The 20,739-nt window shown below is 43.3% G+C and overlaps 1 protein-coding gene across 1 annotated transcript in view; it reads left to right on the forward strand.

Moving 5' to 3' along the window:
* The window catches only part of PPIP5K1 (diphosphoinositol pentakisphosphate kinase 1), a 49,990-nt gene that overhangs the window by 23,666 nt on the left and 5,585 nt on the right, over positions 1-20,739 (forward strand). Inside the window, 1 exon segment of the mRNA XM_031668988.1 lies at positions 20,098-20,211. Coding sequence (XP_031524848.1) covers positions 20,098-20,211 — 114 coding nt within the window.

A 20,739-nucleotide genomic window follows, 5' to 3' on the forward strand; every position in this document is an offset into this window, starting at 1 on the left:
CTCCACTTCCCAGCTTCAGGCAGTTCTCCTGCCTCAGCCTCCCGAATAGCTGGGACTACAGGTGCGTGCCACCATACCCAGTCAATTTTTGTATTTTTTAGTAGAGACGGGGTTTCACCATGTTGGCCAGGATGGTCTTAATCTCTTGACCTTGTGATCTGCCTGCCTCGGCCTCCCAAAGTGCTGGGATTACAGGCATGAGCCACCACGCCCGGCCCACAATGCACTTTTTAAAGTGTCTACAAGAGACTCTATTTATTTATTTAAAGTTGAATTGGTTTATTTTCTAATTTGCAATTCTTAAATGTTTTTATAGAAAATGCAATATTACTTACAGTCAAAATTTTAAGGCCAGGCGCGGTGGCTAACGCCTGCAATCCTAGCACTTTGAGAAGCCAAGGCGGGTGGATTGCCCGAGCTCAGGAGTTCGAGACCAGCCTGGCCAATGTGGTGAAATCCATCTCTACTAAAAATAGAAAAAAGTTAGCTGGGTGTGGTGGTGCACATCTGTAATCCCAGCTACTCAGGAGGCTGAGGCAGGAGAATTGCTAGAACTGGGGAGGTGAGGCCGGGCGCGGTGGCTCAAGCCTGTAATCCCAGCACTTTGGGAGGCCGAGGCGGGGATCCACTTGAGGTCAGGAGATCGAGACCATCACAATGCGCTGCCATTGAAACCCGTCTCTACTAAAATACAAAAACTAGCGAGGCCCGGTGGCGGGCGCCTGTAGTCCCAGCTACCGGGGGAGAGCTGAGGCAGAAGAATGGGCGTGAAGCCGGGTGGGAGCTTGCAGTGAGCTGAGATCCGGCCACTGCCTCCAGCCGGACTGCGAGGCAAGACTCACGTCTCAAAAAAAAAAAAAAAAAAAAAAAAAAAAAGAACTGGGGAGGTGGAAGTTGCAGTGAGCCAAGATCGTGCCACTACACTCCAGCCTGGGTGACACAGTGAGACTCTATCTCTAAAAAAATAAAAATTAAACAAACAAAAATTCAGCCAGTCTTGGTGGCTCACACCTGTAATCCCAGCACGTTGGGAGGCTGAGGCTGGCAGATCACTTGAGTTCAAGAGTTCAAGATCAGTCTGGGCAACATGGCAGAACCCCATCTCTACCAAAAAAAAAAAAATTAGCCAGGTATGGTGGCATGCACCTGGGGTCCCAGCTATTTGGAAGGCTGCAGTGGGAGGATCACCTGAGCCTGGGAGGTGGAGGTTGCAGTGAACCGAGACTGTGCCACTGCACTCCAGCCTGGGTGACAGACTGAGACCTTGTCTTAAAAATAAATAAATAAAAATAGAAAACTCCAACAGTTTTCTCATTGCAAGACTATTGTAATAAGGTGAGCAGAAGAAAAGCAATCAACATTTAGGAAAATATAGTAGTGTTTTATGTTTTTAATTTATTAATTTATAGTTTATACTCTTAACGCCTGGGCATGGTGGCTCACGCCTATAATCCCAGTACTTTGGGAGGCCGAGGAGGGTGGATCAGGAGTTCAAGACCAGCCTGGCCAACATGGTGAAACCTTGTCTCTACTAAAAAATACAAAAATTAGCCAGGCATGGTGGCAGGCACCTGTAATCCCAGCTACTCGGGAGGCTGAGGCAGTAGAATCCCTTGAACTTGGGAGGCGGAGGATGCAGTGAGCTGAGATCGTGCTACTGCAGTCCAGCCTAGGTGACAAGAGCGAAACTCTGTCTCAAAAAAATATATATATTATTTACTCTAACAATGTCAATATTTAATTATAATTATAATATCAATTATAATTATAAACAAAAGTCTAATAAGACAGACTTCCAACTTATACCTTTAACTAATTTTAGTAATATTCTCTCATGTTGTTTTGTTTTATAACAGATTTCCACCTTTGCTTGCGCGTGTGTGTGTATACCAGGTGTCTTATATTTGACAAGAGTCTCACATTAGGTCCAAAGACACAAATAGGTTGAAAGTAAAAGGATAGAAAAAGCTATTTTATGCAAATAGTAACCAAAAGAGAGCTGAAGTAGCTATACCAATATTAGACAAAATAGTCTTTAAGTAAAAAATTGTTACAAGGGAAGCTGGGTGCACAGGTGCATACCTGCAGTCTTAGTTACTTGGGAGGCTGAAGTGGGAGGATTGCTTGAGCCCAGGAGTACTCCAACTGGGGAACATAGCAAGACCCTGTCTCTTTAAAAAAGAGTTGTTACAGGTAAGAGAAAGTCATATATTGATAATGAGGTCAATTTGTTGGAAGATAAAACAATTATAAACACGTACATACCAAATAACGGAGCCCCAAAATACATGATGCGAACACTGACAGAATTGAAGGAAGAATTCTGCAATAGTAGTTGGAGACTTCAATACCTACTTTTATTTATTTTATTTTTAGAGACAGAGTCTTACTCTGTTACTCAGGCTGGAGTGGTGTGATCACAGTTCACTGCAGCCTTGACCTCCTGGGTTTAAGTGATCCTCCTGCCTCAGCCAAAATGCTATTATTACAGGCATGAGCCACTGTGCCCAGCCAATACTCACTTTTAACAATGGACAGAACAACTCATCAGAAAATTAGTAAGAAAATGGCCGGGTGTGGTGGCTCACACCTGTAATCCCAGCACTTTGGAAGGCAGAGGCAGGTGGATCACAAGGTCAGGAGATCGAGACCACCCTGGCTAACATGGTAAAACCCTATCTCTACTAAAAATACAAAAAAATTAGCCAGACGTGGTGGCAGGCTCCTGTAGTCCCAGCTACTCAGGAGGCTGAGGCAGGAGAATAGCGTGAACCTGGGAGGTGGAGCTTACAGTGAGCCGAGATCGTGCCACTGCACTCCAGCCTGGGCGACAGAGTGAGACTCCATCTCAAAAGAAAAAAAAAAAGAGGAAATTAGTAAGGAAATCCCAGCACTTTGGGAGGACAAGACAGGACAAATAGGCATATCGCTTAAGTCTAGGAATCTGAGACCAGCCTGGGTAACATAGTGAGACCCTGTTTCTACAAAAAATTAAAAAATTAATTGGGCATGGTGGCACATGCCTGTAGTCCCAGCTACCCATGGAGCTAGGGTGAGAGGATTCCTTGAGCCCAGGAAGTCAAGGCTGTTGTAGTGTGCTGTGATTGTGCCACTGTACTCCAGCCTGGGTGACAGAGTGACATCCCGTCTCTATTAAAAAAAAAAAAGAAGAAGAAAATTAGTAAGGAACTAGAACACTACAAAACAACTAGACCTAACAGACATATATAGACCATTCCATCCAACAACTGCAGAATGCAGATGCTTCTCACAGGTACATGAAATATCCTCCAGGATAGACCATATGTTAGGCCACAAAACAAGTCTCCATAAATTTTAAAAAGTTGAAATCATACAAAAGATCTTCTCCAACCACAATGGAGTGATGCTAGAATTAATAACAGAAAACTGGAAAATTCACAAATATAGAAATTAAACAACATATTCTTTTTCCTTTTTATTTTTTTGAGACAGATTCTCACTCTGTCGTCCAGGCTGGAGTGCAATGGCATGATCTCGGCTCACTGCAACCTCCTGCATTTAAGTGATTCTCCCACCTCAACCTCCCGAGTAGCTGGGACTACAGGTGCGTGCCACCATGCCCAAGTAATTTTTGTATTTTTAATAGCGACGAGGTTTCACCATGTTGGCCAGGCTGGTCTCAAACTCCTGACCTCAGGTGATCCACCTGCCTCGGCCTTCCAAAGTTCTGGGATTACAGGTGTGAGCTACCACGCCTGGCCTCCATTTTTATTTTTAATTTTTGTGGGTGAAACAACATAGTTTTTTTTTTGTTGTTCTTTTTTTTGAGATAGCGTCTCACTCTGTCACCCAGGCTGGAGTGCAGTGGTATGGTCATGGCTCACTGCAACCTCAACCTCCAGCTACTCACCCCCTGAGTAGCTGGACTACAGGCATACACCACCACAACCAGCTAATTTTTGCTTTTTTTTTGCTTTTTTTTTTTTTTTTGTAGAGACAGAGTTTCACCATGTTGCCCAGGCTGAGCTCAAGAGATCTGCTGGCCTCGGTCTCCCAAAGTGCTAGGATTACAGGCATGAGCCACTGTGCCCAGCCAACAACATACTCTTTTTTTTTTTTGAGACGGAGTCTTGCTCTGCCGCCCAGGCTGGAGTACAGTGGCCGGATCTCAGCTCACTGCAAGCTCCGCCTCCCGGGTTCACGCCATTCTCCTGCCTCAGCCTCCCGAGTAGCTGGGACTACAGGCGCCTGCCACCTCGCCCGGCTAGTTTTTTTGTATTTTTAGTAGAGACGGGGTTTCACCGTGTTAGCCAGGATGGTCTCGATCTCCTGACCTCGTGATCCGCCCATCTCGGCCTCCCAAAGTGCTGGGATTACAGGCTTGAGCCACCGCGCCCGGCCCAACATACTCTTAAATGACGAATGAGTCAAAGAAGAAATCACAAGGGAAATTAGATTATACTTTGAGATGAATGAAAATGAAAACATACCAGATGGTATGGGATGCAGCAAAATTAGTGCTCAGAGAGAACTTTATAGCTATAAATATTTAAATTTTTAAAAAAGGCCAGGTGTAGTGGCTCACATTTGTAATCCCAACACTTTGGGAGGCCAAAGTGGGAGGATCGCTTGAGCCCAATAGTTCAAGACCAGTCTGGGCAATATAGTGAGACTTCATCTCTACAGAAAAACGTTAGAATTAGGCAAGTGTGGTGGTGCATACCCGTAATCCCGGGTGCTTGGGAGGCTGAGGTGGGAGGAGAGCTTATGCCTGGAAGGGAGAGGTTGCATTGAGCTGAGATTGTACCATTGCACTCTAGCCTGGGTGGTAGAGAGAGACCCCTGTCTCAAAAAAAAAGAAAAAGAAAAAAAAAGAAAGAAAAAATAATCTGAAATCAATAATCTAATTTATACCTTATGGAACTAGAAAAAGAAGAGTAAACTAAACTCAAAAAGCAAAAGGAGCCAGGCGTGATGGCTCATGCCTGTAATCCCAGCACTTTGGGAGGTCGAGATGGGTGGATCATGAGGTCAGGAGTTCGAGACCAGCCTGGCCAACATGGTGAAACTCCATGTCTACTAAAGATACAAAAAAAAAAAAAAAAAAAAAATTAGCCTGGCGTGGTGGCATGCGCCTATAGTCCCAGCTACTCAGGAGGCTGATGCAGGAGAATCACTTGAACCTAGGAGGCGGAGGTTGCAGTGAGCCGATGTCAACCCATTGCACTGCAGCCTGGGTGACAGAGAGAGACCATCTCAAAAAAAAAAAAAAAAAAAAAAAAGAAAATAAAAATTAGAGTGGAGATAAAGAAAAAAGAAAAACAATAGAAGAATCAATGAAACTAAAAGTTGGTTCTTTGAAAAGATTAACAAAATTGGCAAACCTTTAGCTAGACTGAGAAGAAGAGAGAGAAAATGCAAATAACTCAGATCAGGAATAAAAGCAGGGACGTTACTATTGATTTTAAAGACATAAAAAGGATTATAAGAGAGTACTATGAACAATTGTATGCCAACAAATTAGATAAGCTAGTTGAAATGGATGAATTCCTAGAAACACACAAATCTACAAAAACTGAATCAAAAGTAGAAAGTCTGAACATACCTTTAACAAGGAAAAAATTAAATTATTATTATTAGTGTTATTAGTGTGGGTTTTTTTTTTTTTTTTGAGACAGTCTTGCTCTGTTGCCTAGGCTGGAGTGGAGTGCAGTGGCATCATCTCAGCTCACTGCAACCTCTGCCTCCCACATTCAAACGATTCTCCTGTCTCAGCCTTCCAAGTAGCTGGGATTACAGGCGCCCGCCACCACACCCAGCTAATTTTTGTATTTTTGGTAGAGACAGGGTTTCACCATGTTGGCCAGGCTAGTCTTGAACTTCTGGCCTCAAGTGATTCACCTGCCTTGGCCTCCCAAAGTGCTGGGGTTATAGGTGTGAGCCAGTGCGCCCAGCCAAAAAAGATTAGTAACAAAAACCTTCAAACAACAAAAAGTCTAAAACCAGATGACTTCACTGGTGAATTCTACCACATATTTAAAGAAGTAACCCAGTCTACTCACGCTCTTCCAAAAAAACTGAAGAGAAGAAAACATTTTCTTGAGGCCAGATACCACATTTCAGACAATGACACTGTAGGAGAAGAAACCAATATCCCTTAATTATAGAGGCAAAAGTATTGAACAAAATGCTAGCAAACCAAATCCGACAGCACAATAAAAGAATTATACACCAAGGCTAGTGAGATTTATCTCAGGAATGCGAGAGTGATTCAATACAAGAAAACTGGTCATTGTAATACTATTAGAAATATTATTAGAAAGAGAAAAAAAAAACACGATCATCTAAGTTGACACAGAAAAACATTTGACAAAATCCAACACCCTTTCATGATAAAAACACTCAGCAAACTAGGAATGGAAGGGAACTTCATGAACATGATAAAGGGCATTTATGAAAGCCAAAGCACACATCATACTCAGTAGTGAAACACTAAAGGCTTTCCCTCCAAGATTTGGAACAAGACAAAGATGCCGGCTTCAACCACTGCTATTCAATATCGTACCAGGAGTTTTAGGCAAGAAAAAAAAAAAAATATATCGAAAAGGAAGAATTAAAAGTATCTCTGTTCACAGAGGACATGGTCCCATATATAAAATCACAAAGAAGTCTCAAAAAAAATAAATAAAAAAGCAACGGCTATTAAAACTAATGAACAAATTTAGCAGAGTTGCAGGGTACAAGATGAACTCAGACTGGGCGCAGTGGCTCATGCCTGTAATCTCAGCATTTTGGGAAGCTGAGATGGCAGGATCACTTGAGCCCTGGAGTTTGAGACAAGCCTGGACAACATAGGGAGATACTGTCTCTACAAAAAAAAAATTTAAAAAGTAGCCAGGCATGTTGGCACGCACCTGTAGTCCCAGCTAATTGGGAGGCTGAGGGAGGATGATAGCTTGAGTATAGGAGGTCAAGATTGCAGTGACTGGTGATCACATCACTGTACTTTAGCCTGGGTTATAGAGCAAGACCCTGTCTCAAAAAAAAAAAAAAAAAAAGAAATAAAAGAAAAAAGAAAGATCAACTCACAAAAACCTTGTGGGCCAGGCTCAGTGGCTTGTACCTATAATCCTGGCACTTTGAGAGGCTGAGGCGGGAGATGACTTGAGGCCAGGAGTTCAAGACCAGTGTGGTCAACATAGCAAGACCTCATTTCTATAAAATAATTTTTTACTGAGATAGGGTCTTATTCTGTCACCCAGGCTTGAGTGCAGTTGTGCCATCATGGCTCACTGCAGCCTTGACCTCCTGTGCTGCAACAATCCTTCCACCTTATCCTCCCAAGTAGCTGGGACTATAGGCATATACCACCACATCCAGCTAATTTTTGTACTTTTTGTAGAGATGGGGTTTTGCCATGTTGCCCAGGCTGGTCTTGAATTCCTGGGCTCAAGTGATCCTCCTACCTCAGCCTCCCAAAGTTCTGGGGTTATAGGCATAAGCCACTGCCCAGGCTTTTAAAATTAATTTTTAAAAAATTTGTGTAAAGATTTTTTTTTTGAGAGGGAGTCTCGCTGGGCTGTCACTAGGCTGGAGTGCAGTGGTGCACGATCTCGCTCACTGTAAGCTCCGGGCCTCCGGCTCACGCCATTCTCCTGCCTCAGCCTCCTGAGTAGCTGGGACTACAGGCTTCACTCGCTAATTTTTGTATTTTTAGTAGAGACGGGTTTCACTGGGTCTCATCTCCTGACTCCAGATCCTACCACCTCGCCTCCCAAAGTGCTGGGATTACAGGCGTGAGCCACCGCGCCCGGCAAAGATTTTTTTAAGACAGGGTCTTGCTGTGTTGCCCAGGCTGGAGTGCACTGGCATGATCTCAGCTCACTGAAACTTCTGCCTCCCAGGCTCAAGTGATCCTCCCACCTGAGCCTCCGAAGTAGGTAGGACCACAGGCATGTGCCACCACAACTGACTAATTTTTTGTAGAGACAGGGTATTGCCATATTGACTAGGCTGTTCTCGAACTCCTGGCTTCAAGTGATCCTGTCACCTCGGCCTCCCAAAGTGCTGGGATTATAGGCATGAGCCACGGTGTCTGGCCTGATTGTGTTTGTATACACCAGCAATGAACAACTGAAAAAGGAAATCATAAAAACAGTTCTATTTTCCATAGCATTCAGAAGAATAAAATGCTTGGGAACAAATTTAACCAAGAAGTTAAAAGATTTGTACACCAAAAACTACAAAACATTGCTGAAAGAAATTAAGGAAGGCCAGGTGCGGTGGTTCATGCCTGTAATTCCAGCACTTTGGGAGGCTGAGGCAGAAGGATTGCTTAAACCAAGAAGTTCAAGACCAGCCTAGGCAACATAGGGCCCTGTCTCTACAAATAATATATATATTTTGAGATGGATTATCACTCCGTCACCCAGGCTGGGGTGCAGTGGCGCAATCTCCGCTCACCGGAACCTCCGCCTCCCAGGTTCAAGCGATTCTCCTGCCTCAGCCTCCCAAGTAGCTGGGATTACAGGCGCTCGCCATCATGCCCAGCTAATTTTTTTGTAATTTTAGTGAAGACGGGGTTTCACCATGTTGGCCAGGCTACTCTCGAACTCCTGACCTCAGGTGATCCACCCGCCTTGGCACCCCAAAGTGTTGGGATTATAGGCGTGAGCCGCTGCACCCGGGGTCTACAAATAATTTTTAAGAAAACTTAGCCGGGTGTGGTCGCATGCGCCTCTTATTCCTAGTTACTTGGGAGGCTGAGGCAGGAGGATCACCTGAACCTGGAAGGCCAAGACTGCAGTGAGCCATGATTGCACCACTGAAATCCAGCCTGGGCGACAGAGTGAAATCCTGTCTTGTTAAAAAATAAAAAATAAAAATAAAACAATGCCGGCGCCGGATGCAGTGGCTCACACCTGTCATCCCAACACTTTGGGAGGCTGACTGCTTAAGCTGCTTAAGCTCACGAGTTCAAGACCAGCCTGATCAGCATGGAGAAACCCTGTCTCTACAAAAAATTTAAAAAAAAGAACAACAACAAAAAAATGCTGGGCCGGCGTGGTGGCTCACGCCTGTAATCCCAACACTTTGGGAAGGTGAGGCAGGCAGCTCACAAGGTCAGGAGTTCGAGACCAGCCTGGCCAACATGGTAAAACCCTGTCTCTACTAAATAATAATAATAATAATAATAATAAAATAGCCAGGCACAGTGGCAGGTGCCTGTAATCCCAGCTACTCAGGAGGCTGAGGCAAGAGAATTGCTTGAACTCGGGAGGCGGAGGTTGCAATGAGCCGAGATCACACCACTACACTCCAGCCCGGGTGACAGAGCAAGACTCTGTCTTGAAAAAAACAAATTAGCTGGATGTGGTGATGCGTGCTTGTAGCCTAGCTACCAGCACTCTAGCCTGGGTGACAAGGTGAGACCCTGTCTCAAAAAAGAAGAAAAAAATTAAAGAGGACCTATATAAATAGAAAGGCATTTCATGTTCATGTTGAAGACATGATATTGTTAAGACGGCAATATTCCCCAAAGTGATCTATGGATTTAATGCAATCCCTATCAGAATTTTAATGGCCTTTCTTCAGAAATGGAAAAGCTGACCCCTCTAATTCATAGGGAACTGTAAGAGGGCCTGAATAGCCAAAAGAATCTTGAAAAAGCAAAACAAAACTGGGGGACTCAAACTTCCTAATTTCCAAATGTATTGCAAAGTTAGAGTAATCAAAACTGTGGTATTGCCGTAAGTATAAACATATAGACCAGTAGAACAGAATCAAGAATCCAGAATTAAACATCTATGGCCAGTTGATTTTCAACAAGGATGTCAAAACTATTCAATGGAGAAAGAATAGTCTCTTCAATAAGTGGTACTGAAACCACTGGCTATTCACATTGCAAAAGAACTCATTCACCCCTACCTCATACCATATGAAAATATTAACTCAAAATGGATCAATGACCTAAATATAAGAGTTAAAACTATCAATCTCTTAGAAGAAATCATAGAGTAAATCTTAATGACCTTAAATTTGGCAATGGATTTGTAGAACAAAAGCATACACAACAAAAGAAAAAATAATTAGACTTCGCCAAAACTAAAAATATTTGTGCATCAAAGGATATTATCAAAAAGTGAAATAACAACTACAGAAAGAGGGAAAGTATTTACAAATGATATATCTGATGAGTACAGAAGATAACAGCAAAAAGACAACACAGTTTAAAAAGGAGCAAAGGACTTGAATTGACATTCTCCAAAGAAGACATGTAAGTAGCTGAGAAGCACATGAAAAGATGCTAACTCTCATTAGTTTAGGGATATACAAATCTAAACCATAGTGAGATACCACTTAACACCCACCATGATAGCCATTAAAAAAAAAAGAGAGAGAAAGTGTTAGAATGTGGACAAACTGGAACTCTCATACAGTGCTAATGGAAGTATAAAATAGTACAGCTACTGTGGAAACAGTTTGTTCCTCAAAAAATTAAACATAGGCCAGGCACAGTGGCTGGCTCACGCCTGTAATCCCAGCACTTTGGGAAACCAAGGTGGTTGGATCACTTGAGGTCAGGAGTTCGAGACCAGCCTGGCCAACATGGTGAAACCCTGTGTCTACTAAAAATACAAAAATTAGCCGGCCGTGGTGGCAGGCACATGTAATCTCAGCTACTCGGGAGGCTGAGGCAGGAGAATTGCTGGAACCCGGGAAACGGAAGTTGCAGTGAGCTGAGATTGTGCCATTGCACTCCAGCCTCGGTGACAACAGCTAGAGTCTGTCTCAAAAAAAATAAAATAAAATAAATTAAAGATAGAATTACCACATGACGCAGCACTTCTACTTCTAGATATATACCCAAAAGAATAAAAAACAGAGCTGGGCATGGTGGCTCACACCTGCAATCCCAGCTCTTTGGGAGGCCAAGGTGGGCAGATCACTTGAACCCAGGAGTTTAAGAACAGCTTGGGCAACATGGTAAAACCTTGTCTCCACAAAAAAATACAGAAAATTACCCGGGCATAGTGGTGCACACCTGTAGTCCCAGCTACTCAGGAGACTGAGGTGGGAGAATCACCTGAGCCCCAGAGGTTGAGACTGTAATGAGCCAAGTTCATGCCACTGCACTCCAGCCTGGGTGTCAGAATGAGATCCTATCTCAAAAACAAAACAAAACAAAACAAAACAAAACAAAACTGAAAACAGGTACGCAAACAAATACACACAGATGTTCATGGCAACACTATTTACAATAATCAAGGCTGAGGGTGATGGCTCACACCTGTAATCCCAGCTCTTTGTTAGGCCAAGGAAGGAGGATTGCTTGAGACCAACCTGGACAACATATCTCTACAAAATAGGAAATAAAAAAATTAGCCAGGCACGGTGGTGTGCACCTGTAGTCTTAGCTACTCTGGAGGCTGAGGCAGGAGGATCACCTGAACCCAGGAATTCAAGGTTACAGTGAGCTATGATCACACCACTGCACTTCAGCCTTGATGACAGAGCAAGACCCTTTCTCAAAAAGTCAAAAGGCAGAAACAACTGAAATGAAACAACTGAAATGTCAATGAATAGATAAAATATAATATGTACACACAATGGAATATTATTGAGCTATAAAAGGGAATAAAGTACTGATATGTATTAAAATGTGGATGAACCTTAAAAATATTATGCCAAATGAAGGAAACCAAACACAAAAAGTCACATATTGTATGATTTCATTTATATGAAATATCCAGAATAAGTAAATCCATAGAGACGGAAAGCAGATTGGTGGTTTCCAGGGTTTGGGAGTAGGATGGAATGGGGATTGACTTTTTTTTTTTTTTTCCCCATAAAGTGAAAGCAAGTTTATTAAGAAAGTAAAGGAATAGGCCGGGCGCGGTGGCTCAAGCCTGTAATCCCAGCACTTTGGGAGGCCGAGACGGGCGGATCACGAGGTCACGAGATCGAGACCATCCTGGAGAACACTGTGAAACCCCGTCTCTACTAAAAAATACAAAAAACTAGCCGGGCGAGATGGCGGGCGCCTGTAGTCCCAGCTACTCCGGAGGCTGAGGCAGGAGAATGGCGTAAACCCGGGAGGCGGAGCTTGCAGTGAGCCGAGATCCGGCCACTGCACTCCAGCCTGGGCGACTGAGCAAGACTCCGTCTCAAAAAAAAAAAAAAAAAAAAAAAGAAAGTAAAGGAATAAAAGAATGGCTACTCCATAGGCAGAGCAGCCGGGATTGACTTCTTAATGGATATGGGGTTTCTTTTGGGGTGACGAAAATGTTTTGGAACTAGATAGAGGTGGTGGTTGCACAACACTGTGGATGTACTAAATGCCACAGAATTATACACTTTAAGATGGTTAACTTTTATGTTATGTGGATTTCACCTCAATAAAAAAAAATTAAACCATGCAAGTGCTAAAAGTAAGCAGGGTGTTAGTGGTAAATTCCTTTATCATCTCAAAGTAAGGAAAGCCTAACTCTGACTCAAAGTCAAATTTGTGAATCAATAAAAAAGATTGATAAATTAGGCCAAATGTGGTGACTCATGCCTATAACAGCAGCACTTTGGGAGGCCGAGGCAGAAGGATCACTGGAGCCCAGGAGTTCGAGGATGGAGTGAGCTATAATTGTGCTACTACATTCCAGCCTGAACAACCCCATCACTCAATTAAAAAAAAAAAAAAGTGTACAGAGAAAGAAATGCAGATAGCCATTGTACATACGAAATTATGCTTAACCTTCTATAAGAGGTATGCAAATTAAAACTACACTGAGATATTATTTCTCACCTGTTAGATTGGAAAAAATCCAAAAGTTTGATAATACACTCTCTTGGCAAGTCTGGTGAAACTAGAAATCCTGTACATTGTTTTTTTTTTTTTTTTTGAGACAGAGTCTCACTCTGTCGCCCAGGCTGGAGTGCAGTGGCCGGATCTCAGCTCACTGCAAGCTCTGCCTCCCGGGTTTACGCCATTCTCCTGCCTCAGCCTCCCGAGTAGCTGGGACTACAGGCGCCCGCCACCTCGCCTGGCTAGTTTTTTGTATTTTTTAGTAGAGACGGGGTTTCACGGGGTTAGCCAGGATGGTCTCGATCTCCTGACCTCGTGATCCGCCCATCTCGGCCTCCCAAAGTGCTGGGATTACAGGCTTGAGCCACCGCGCCCGGCCTCATTGTTGATGGGTGTGCAACAAGGGTACAGTCTCTATGGAGGTAAATTTTGTAGTATCTCACAGAATTATAGTTAACCTCTGATCCAATAATCCACTTTTTCTTTTTCGAGACAGAGTCTTGCTCTGTCACCCAGGCTGGAGTGCAGTGGCACCATCTTGGCTCACTGCAAGCTCCACCTCCTGGGTTCATGCCATTCTCCTGCCTCAGCCTCATGAGTAGCTGGGACTACAGGTGCCCGCCACCACTAGGCTAATTTTTTGTATTTTTAGTACAGACAGGGTTTCACCGTGTTAACCAGGATGGTCTTGATCTCCTGACCTCGTGATCTGCCTGCCTCGGCCTCCCAAAATGCTGGGATTACAGGCGTGAGCCACCGTGCCTGGCCCCAATAATCCACTTTTAAGAATCTATTCTGGGCCGGGCGCGGTGGCTCAAGCCTGTAATCCCAGCACTTTGGGAGGCCGAGACGGGTGGATCACTAGGTCAGGAGATCGAGACCATCCTGGCTACCACGGTGAAACCCCGTCTCTACTAAAAAAATACAAAAAAAACCTAGCCGGGCGATGTGGCGGACGCCTGTAATCCCAGCTACTCGGGAGGCTGAGGCAGGAGAATGGCGTGAACCCGGGAGGCGGAGCTTGCAGTGAGCTGAGATCCGGCCACTGCACTCCAGCCTGGGTGACAGAGCGAGACTCCGTCTCAAAAAAAAAAAAAAAAAAAAAAAAAAGAATCTATTCTGAAGCCATTTCTATGCAACGTTGAAATAACATTTATTTATTTATGTATTTTTTTAGAGACAAGGTCTTGCTCTGTCACCTAGGCTGGATTACAGTGGTATGATCATGCCTGGAGAACAGTGGCATGATCACTGAAGCCTGGAAATCCTGTGTTCAAGCAATCCTCCTGCCTCAGCCTCCCAAATAGCTGGAACTACAGACATGTGCCACCACACCCAGCTAATTTTTTTTTTTTTTTTTTGAGACAGAGTCTCGCTCTGTCACCCAGGCTGGAACACAGTGGCCGGATCTCAGCTCACTGCAAGCTCCGCCTCCCGGGTTTACGCCATTCTCCTGCCTCAGCCTCCCGAGTAGCTGGGACTACAGGCGCCGGCCACCTCGCCCAGCTAGTTTTTTGTATTTTTTTTAGTAGAGACGGGGTTTCACCGTGTTAGCCAGGATGGTCTCGATCTCCTGACCTCGTGATCCACCCAGCTAATTTTTAAAAATTTTTGTAGAGACAGAGTCTCACTTTATTGCCCAGGCTGGTCTTGAACTCCTGGCCTCAATGACTCTCCCGCCTAAGCCTCCCAGAGTGCTGGGATTATAGATGTAGGCCACTGCTCCCAGCCTGAAATAACATTTATATACAGTTATTCATTGTGACATTATTTAAAGTGGCAAAATATTGGAAATGACTCAGAAATTCTTTAGTGCAAGAGTGGTTGAAAAACTGTGGTATGTCCACTCAATTGAATACTATGCATCTGTTAAAACTAATGAGGAAGCTCTATATGATTTGATATGAAGTAATCACCAGGATATATTATTAAGTGAAAAAAACAAGATGTAGAAGACTGTTAATAGTATGTTACCTATATTGTAAGTAGAGAGGGGAAATAAAGAAAAAATACATATGTATTTACAAAAAAATACTTGCTAGAGGCCAGGCATGGTAGCTCACACCTGTAATCCCAGCACTGTGGGAGGCCGAGGCAGGCAGATCACAAGGTCAGGAGATCGAGACCATCCTGGCTAACACAGTGAAACACCGTCTCTACTAAAAATACAAAAAATTAGCCTAGCGTGGTGGCGGGCACCTGTAGTCCCAGCTACTCAGGAAGCTGAGGCAGTGAGCCAAGATGGCGCCACTGCACTCCAGCCTGGGTGACAGAGCAAGACTCTGTCTCAAAAACAAAAAAATGAAAATAAAGATAAAAATAAATTTTAAAAACTTGCTAAAAGTATAAACCAGAAACAAAATTTATTACCTCTAGAGTTAACAACAGGGAATGGGGCTAAAGGGCATGAAGGAAACAGTTTCTCTGAATATGCCTTTTTATATAGCTTTGACTTGTGAGCCTGTAAATGTTTTTTGAAATACAAAGTTAAATCAAAAAAGAAAAGAAGCAAAACCTAAAATTGCAAAAAAAAAGAGAAAGAAATGACCCTAACTGTATATCAAAATAGTAACATAACCACACAGGTAAAATAATTTTTCAGATAACTTTAGAATATTTTATCAGTTCTTTGGTGGGACAAAAAGAACTATAATTGTAATCCTTATTCAGTAGTTTAATTGTTAATAGTGACATTGATACTACAGTGATATTGATACTATGTATATAGTGTATGAATACGTATATTATATATATATACATTATAGAGTAATGCAAATAAGGAATTATGTTCCTGTTGTTAGGAACCAGGATTTTCAAAGTAAGATAAATTAGATAGAAGTATAAATTCAAAAGATTTAAAAATACTGTAATGATAAATATGAATTGGAAATATCAATATGATTTCTGGTTTTTAAGTGCTTTTTCTAGTACTATGCATTGGCAAATGTAACATGAGCTCCTTTAGCAACTAGATTTTGGTCTCTATGTACCATTCTCCACTAAAAGTAACCAGGATTCCATGGGGAAATAACTTGATTTTTGGTCTAGAGCAGGGTTTTTTAAAACTTTTTAAAAATTACTCTCCATCCCAGGAGTTTTTTTAGAATTTTTTTCCCTGGTTACCTCCTACCACATGAAAATTTAACACCACAGATATATCATATATCTGTTTATGTATTGTGACCATTTGGTGGACCATAAACCATTGGAATAGCTAAGATTTTTTTACCCCCACCAAAAACCAGTTTTGTTTAGAATGCATGGTTGAGGGCAAAGAAAGCCCAGGATGATCTTGCAGCATGTTGTAAAGGAAAGTAAGGAAGCAGTCAACCCCAAAGAGGCTCCCAGTGACCAAAATTGGGACAATTTGAGCATTTGAGAGAATAATTACTATAGTTGATTAAAGTATGCTGAATGTAGCTACTCAGGAGGCTGAAGTGGGAATATCGCTTGAGCCTAGGAGTTTGAGACCAGCCTGGGCAACATAGCTAGATCTTATCTCCAAGAAAATTAAGAAAAGTAGCCAGGCATGGTGGCACACACCTATAGTCCTAGCTACTCAGTAGACTGATGTTGGAGGATTGCTTGAGCCCAGGAGTTTGAGGCTGCAGTGAACTATGCTTGCATCACTGCATTCTAGCCTGAGTGATAGAGTAAGACCCTGTCTCTAAGAAAAAAGAAACACACACACACACACTGAATATATATAATAAAAATCCACAAGCTCATAATGAATGAAAACAAGAGCTGGGTGCTGGGTGAGGTGGCTCACGCACCTGTAATCCTAGCACTTTGGGAGGCCGAGGAAGGGGAATCACTTAAGTGAGTTCAGGAGTTCAAGACCAGCCTGGGCAACATGGTGAAACCCCATCTCTACAAAAATACAAAGATGAGCTAGGCATTGTGCTATGCACCTGTAGTCCCAGCTACAGGAAGCTGAGGTTGGAGGATCACTTGAACCTGGGAGTTTGAGGCTGCAGTGAGCTGTGATTGTACCACTGCACTCTAGCATGGGTGACAGAGGAAGACTCTGTCTCCCCCAAAAAAATTAAATAAATAAAACAAATTAATACTCATCCGTCACTATTGGAGAATATTTTTCACACTCTCTACTCTGAAAACCAATTAAAGGGAAATAAATATTCTGCCTTTTCAGTGAGAACTGTAGTTCAGTATAATCAAATAGTCCCATTTGCAGAAGGAAAGTTCTTTACAGAAAATATGCCAGTTGATGGTGGAGAACTAGACATTCCTCAAAGGATCACTCCTGATCAGAAGGGGAAAACTTCACAGTGAGATCTTGTTGGTGCCACCTTAACCTAGTTAGTAAACTTAGCCTTACTTATAATGGAACAATGAGACAATATGCCTCCACTGTGATGCAATATACAGTACATGGGATCACCTCTTAAAGTATTCTTAACAAAATTATTTAAAATAAATCAGCTAAGTTAGATCTAATTTCCAGTTAATAGGAAATACAAGGGATAGTGAAATAAGTTAAATGATTTTATGTGGAAACAATCAGACAAGTCCAGAATGTGGGACATGACCTTCTGCAAAGACAACTGGCCTGTTCTTTCTTCTTTTCTCTTTTCTCTCTCTTTTTTTTTTTTTTTTTTTTTTGAGATGGAGTCTTGCTTTGTTGCCCAGGCTGGAGTGCAGTGGCATGATCTTGGCTCACTGCAACCTCCACCTCCTAGGTTCAACGTTCAAGTGATTCTCCTGCGTCAGCCTCCCGAGTAGCTGGGATTACAGGTGCCCACCACCACGCCCAGCTAATTTTTGTATTTTTAATATAAATGGGGTTTCTCCATATTGGCCAGGCTGGTCTCAAATTCCTGACCTCAAGCAATCTACCCACCTCGGCCTCCCAAAGTGCTGGGATTATAGGCATGAGCCACCATGCCTGGCCTTCTTTTCAAAAAGTTACTATGGGCTGGGGATGGTGGCTCACACCTGTAATCCTAACACTTTGGAAGGCTGAGGCGGGCAGATTGCTTGAGCCCAGGAGTTCAAGATAAGCCTAGGCAACATGGTAAAACCCATCTCATCTCTACTAAAATACAAAAAATTAGCCAGGAGTGGTGGTATGTGCCTGAGTCCCAGCTACTCAAGGGGCTGCGGTGTGATGATCGCTTGAGCCAAGAGGTAAAGACTGCAGTGAGCTGGCCAGGCGCAGTGCAGATCACAAGGTCAGGAGATCGAGACCATCCTGGCTAACACGGTGAAACCCTGTCTCTACTAAAAATACAAAAAAAATAACCAGGCGTGGTGGCGGGCGCCTGTAGTCCGAGCTACTCAGGAGGCTGAGACAGGAGAATGGCATGAACCCGGGATGCGGAGCTTGCAGTGAGCCGAGATCACTCCACTGCACTCCAGCCTGGGTGACAGTGCGACCCTGTCTCAAAAAAGTTACTATGAAAAAAAGGAGGCCGGGCGCGGTGGCTCAAGCCTGTAATCCCAGCACTTTGGGAGGCCGAGACGGGCAGATCACGAGGTCAGGAGATTGAGACCATCCTGGCTAACAGGGTGAAACCCTGTCTCTACTAAAAAATACAAAAAGCTAGCCGGGCGAGGTGGCGGGCGCCTGTAGTCTCAGCTACTCGGGAGGCTGAGGCAGGAGAATGGCGTGAACCCGGGAGGCGGAGCTTGCAGTGAGCTGAGATCCGGCCACTGCACTCCAGCCTGGGCGACAGAGCGAGACTCCGTCTCAAAAAATAATAATAATAATAAAAAAAAGAAAAAAAAAAAGAAAAAAAGGAGAGGCTGCACTATTCTAGATTAAAAGAGGCTTCAAAGACATAAGATGCAGTGCATGGTTCATGTTTGGATGCTTTTATAAATGACATTTGGGGGAATAATTGGGAAATTTTGAATATGGACTGGATATTGAATAATACTAGGGAATAATTTTTAATTTTGTTTAGCTTGTTAATGGTGTTTGGCTATGTTGGAAAAAATTCTTTATGTATATCTTTCCTTGTTTTTTTTTGTGTTTTTTTTTTGAGATAGAGTCTCTCTGTGTTGCCCTTGGTGGAGTGCAGTGGCACAATCTCTGCTCACTGTACAACTTCTGCCTCCTGGGTTCAAGTGATCCTCGTGCCTCAGCCTCCCAAGTAGCTGGGGTTACAGTCATGTACCACCACACCCAGCTAATTTTTTTTCTTTTTCTTTTTTTTTTTTTTCGAGACAGAGTCTTGCTCTATCGCCTAGGCTGGAGTGCAATGATGTGATCTTGGCTCACTGCAATCTCTGCTTCCCGGGTTCAAGCGATTCTCCTGCCTCAGCCTCCTAAATAGCTGGGATTACAGGCATGCACCACTACACCCAGCTAATTTTTTATTTTTAGTAGAGACAGGGTTTCACCATGTTGGTCAGGCTGGTCTTTGAACTCCTGACCTCGTGATCTGCCTGCCTCGGCTGCCTAAAGTGCTGGGATTACAGGTGTGAGCCACTGCGCCTGGCCTTAATTTTTATATTTTTAGTAGAGACCTAAACATGGTTTCTCCATGTTGACCAGACTGGTCTTGAACTCCTGGCTTCAAGTGATCCATCCACCTTGGCCTCCCAAAGTGCTGGTTTACAGGCATGAGCCACCACACCCAGCTGGAAAAAATTCTTATATTTTATTATTATTATTATTCTTGAGACAGAGTTTCATTCTGTGCCCCAGGCTGGAGTGCAGTGGTGAGATCTCAGCTCACTGCAACCTCTGCCTCCCAGGTTCAAGCCATTCTTAAGCCTCAGCCTCCCGAAGAGCTGGGATTACAGGCATGTGCCACCATGCCGGCTCATTTTTGTATTTTTAGTAGAGATGGGGTTTTGCCATGTTGGCCAGGCTGGTCTCGAACTCCTGGCCTCAAGTGATCCACCTGCCTCAGCCTCCTAAAGTGCTGGGATTACAGGCATGAGCCACTGCATCCAGCCATTTCTTATATTTTAGAGATGCATTTTGAAGTATTTAGAGGTGACATGTTTCATAATGTCTATCATTTATTTTAAAACACTTTAGCATGCAGAAATAGATGAAACAAGTATGGCAAAAATGTCAATGTGTTAAATCTAGGAGACGGGTGTATGGGCATTGGCTGCACCAGTCTTTCAACTACTTTTTAAAAATATATGTTTGAAATGTTCATAATATAAAGTTTAAAAAATTGAAAATGGTTTGGTTGAAGGGTCCCCAGGAAATGCTATTTCTCAGCCAAGGAAGGGTAAGTTGGCTTTGACTTATGTTAAGAACCTATGGCTCCTGGATTCTTCCTCAAATGTCTTTTTTTCTTCCCTCTCCCTTCACCCTACCTCCTTTCCAGCCCTCTTTGATTCCATGCACAGCAGCCAGGCCTCAGATAACCCATTTTCTCCACCACGTACTCTTCATTCACCTCCCCTGCAACTCCAGCAGCGCTCTGAGAAGCCCCCTTGGTGTAAGTAATCCCTTTGGAACTGCCTAGACAAAAGTCAAGAAGAATGGAGTGATTGGTGAATGAGGGGCCTGTTGCATGAGGTAAAAGAAGGTGAGGGTTGAACGACCAGGAGTATCCATTCTGGGAAGCAGTCTCATCTGCCATTTCTAAGAAGAAAGGAGAATCTGTTTATTCTCTCTTTACCTCTGTTCTGCATGTTCCTTCTATTTCATTGGAGGGAAGCTTTTCTGCAGTATTAGGAATAATTTTTTTTTTTTTTTTTTTTGAGAGATGGAATTTCGCTCTTGTTGCCCAGGCACGATCTTGGCTCTCCGCAACCTCTGCTTCCCGGGTTCAAGCGAGTCTCCTGCCTCAGCCTCCTGAGTAGCTGGGATTACTCAAAGGGCCCTTTGGGGAAGAAAGAATGGAGACTTCATTCTCCTTTGATCCCTATTTGATCTCTACAGCTTTCTCTGGTAAAGATGACTAGCAGACAACTTAGATATTTAGAAAAGCTGGGAGCAGGAGGCCGGGCCCAGTGGCTCATGC

This window comes from Papio anubis, chromosome 7, assembly GCF_008728515.1.
Source record: "Papio anubis isolate 15944 chromosome 7, Panubis1.0, whole genome shotgun sequence".
In the NCBI taxonomy this organism is placed as follows: Eukaryota; Metazoa; Chordata; class Mammalia; order Primates; family Cercopithecidae; genus Papio; species Papio anubis.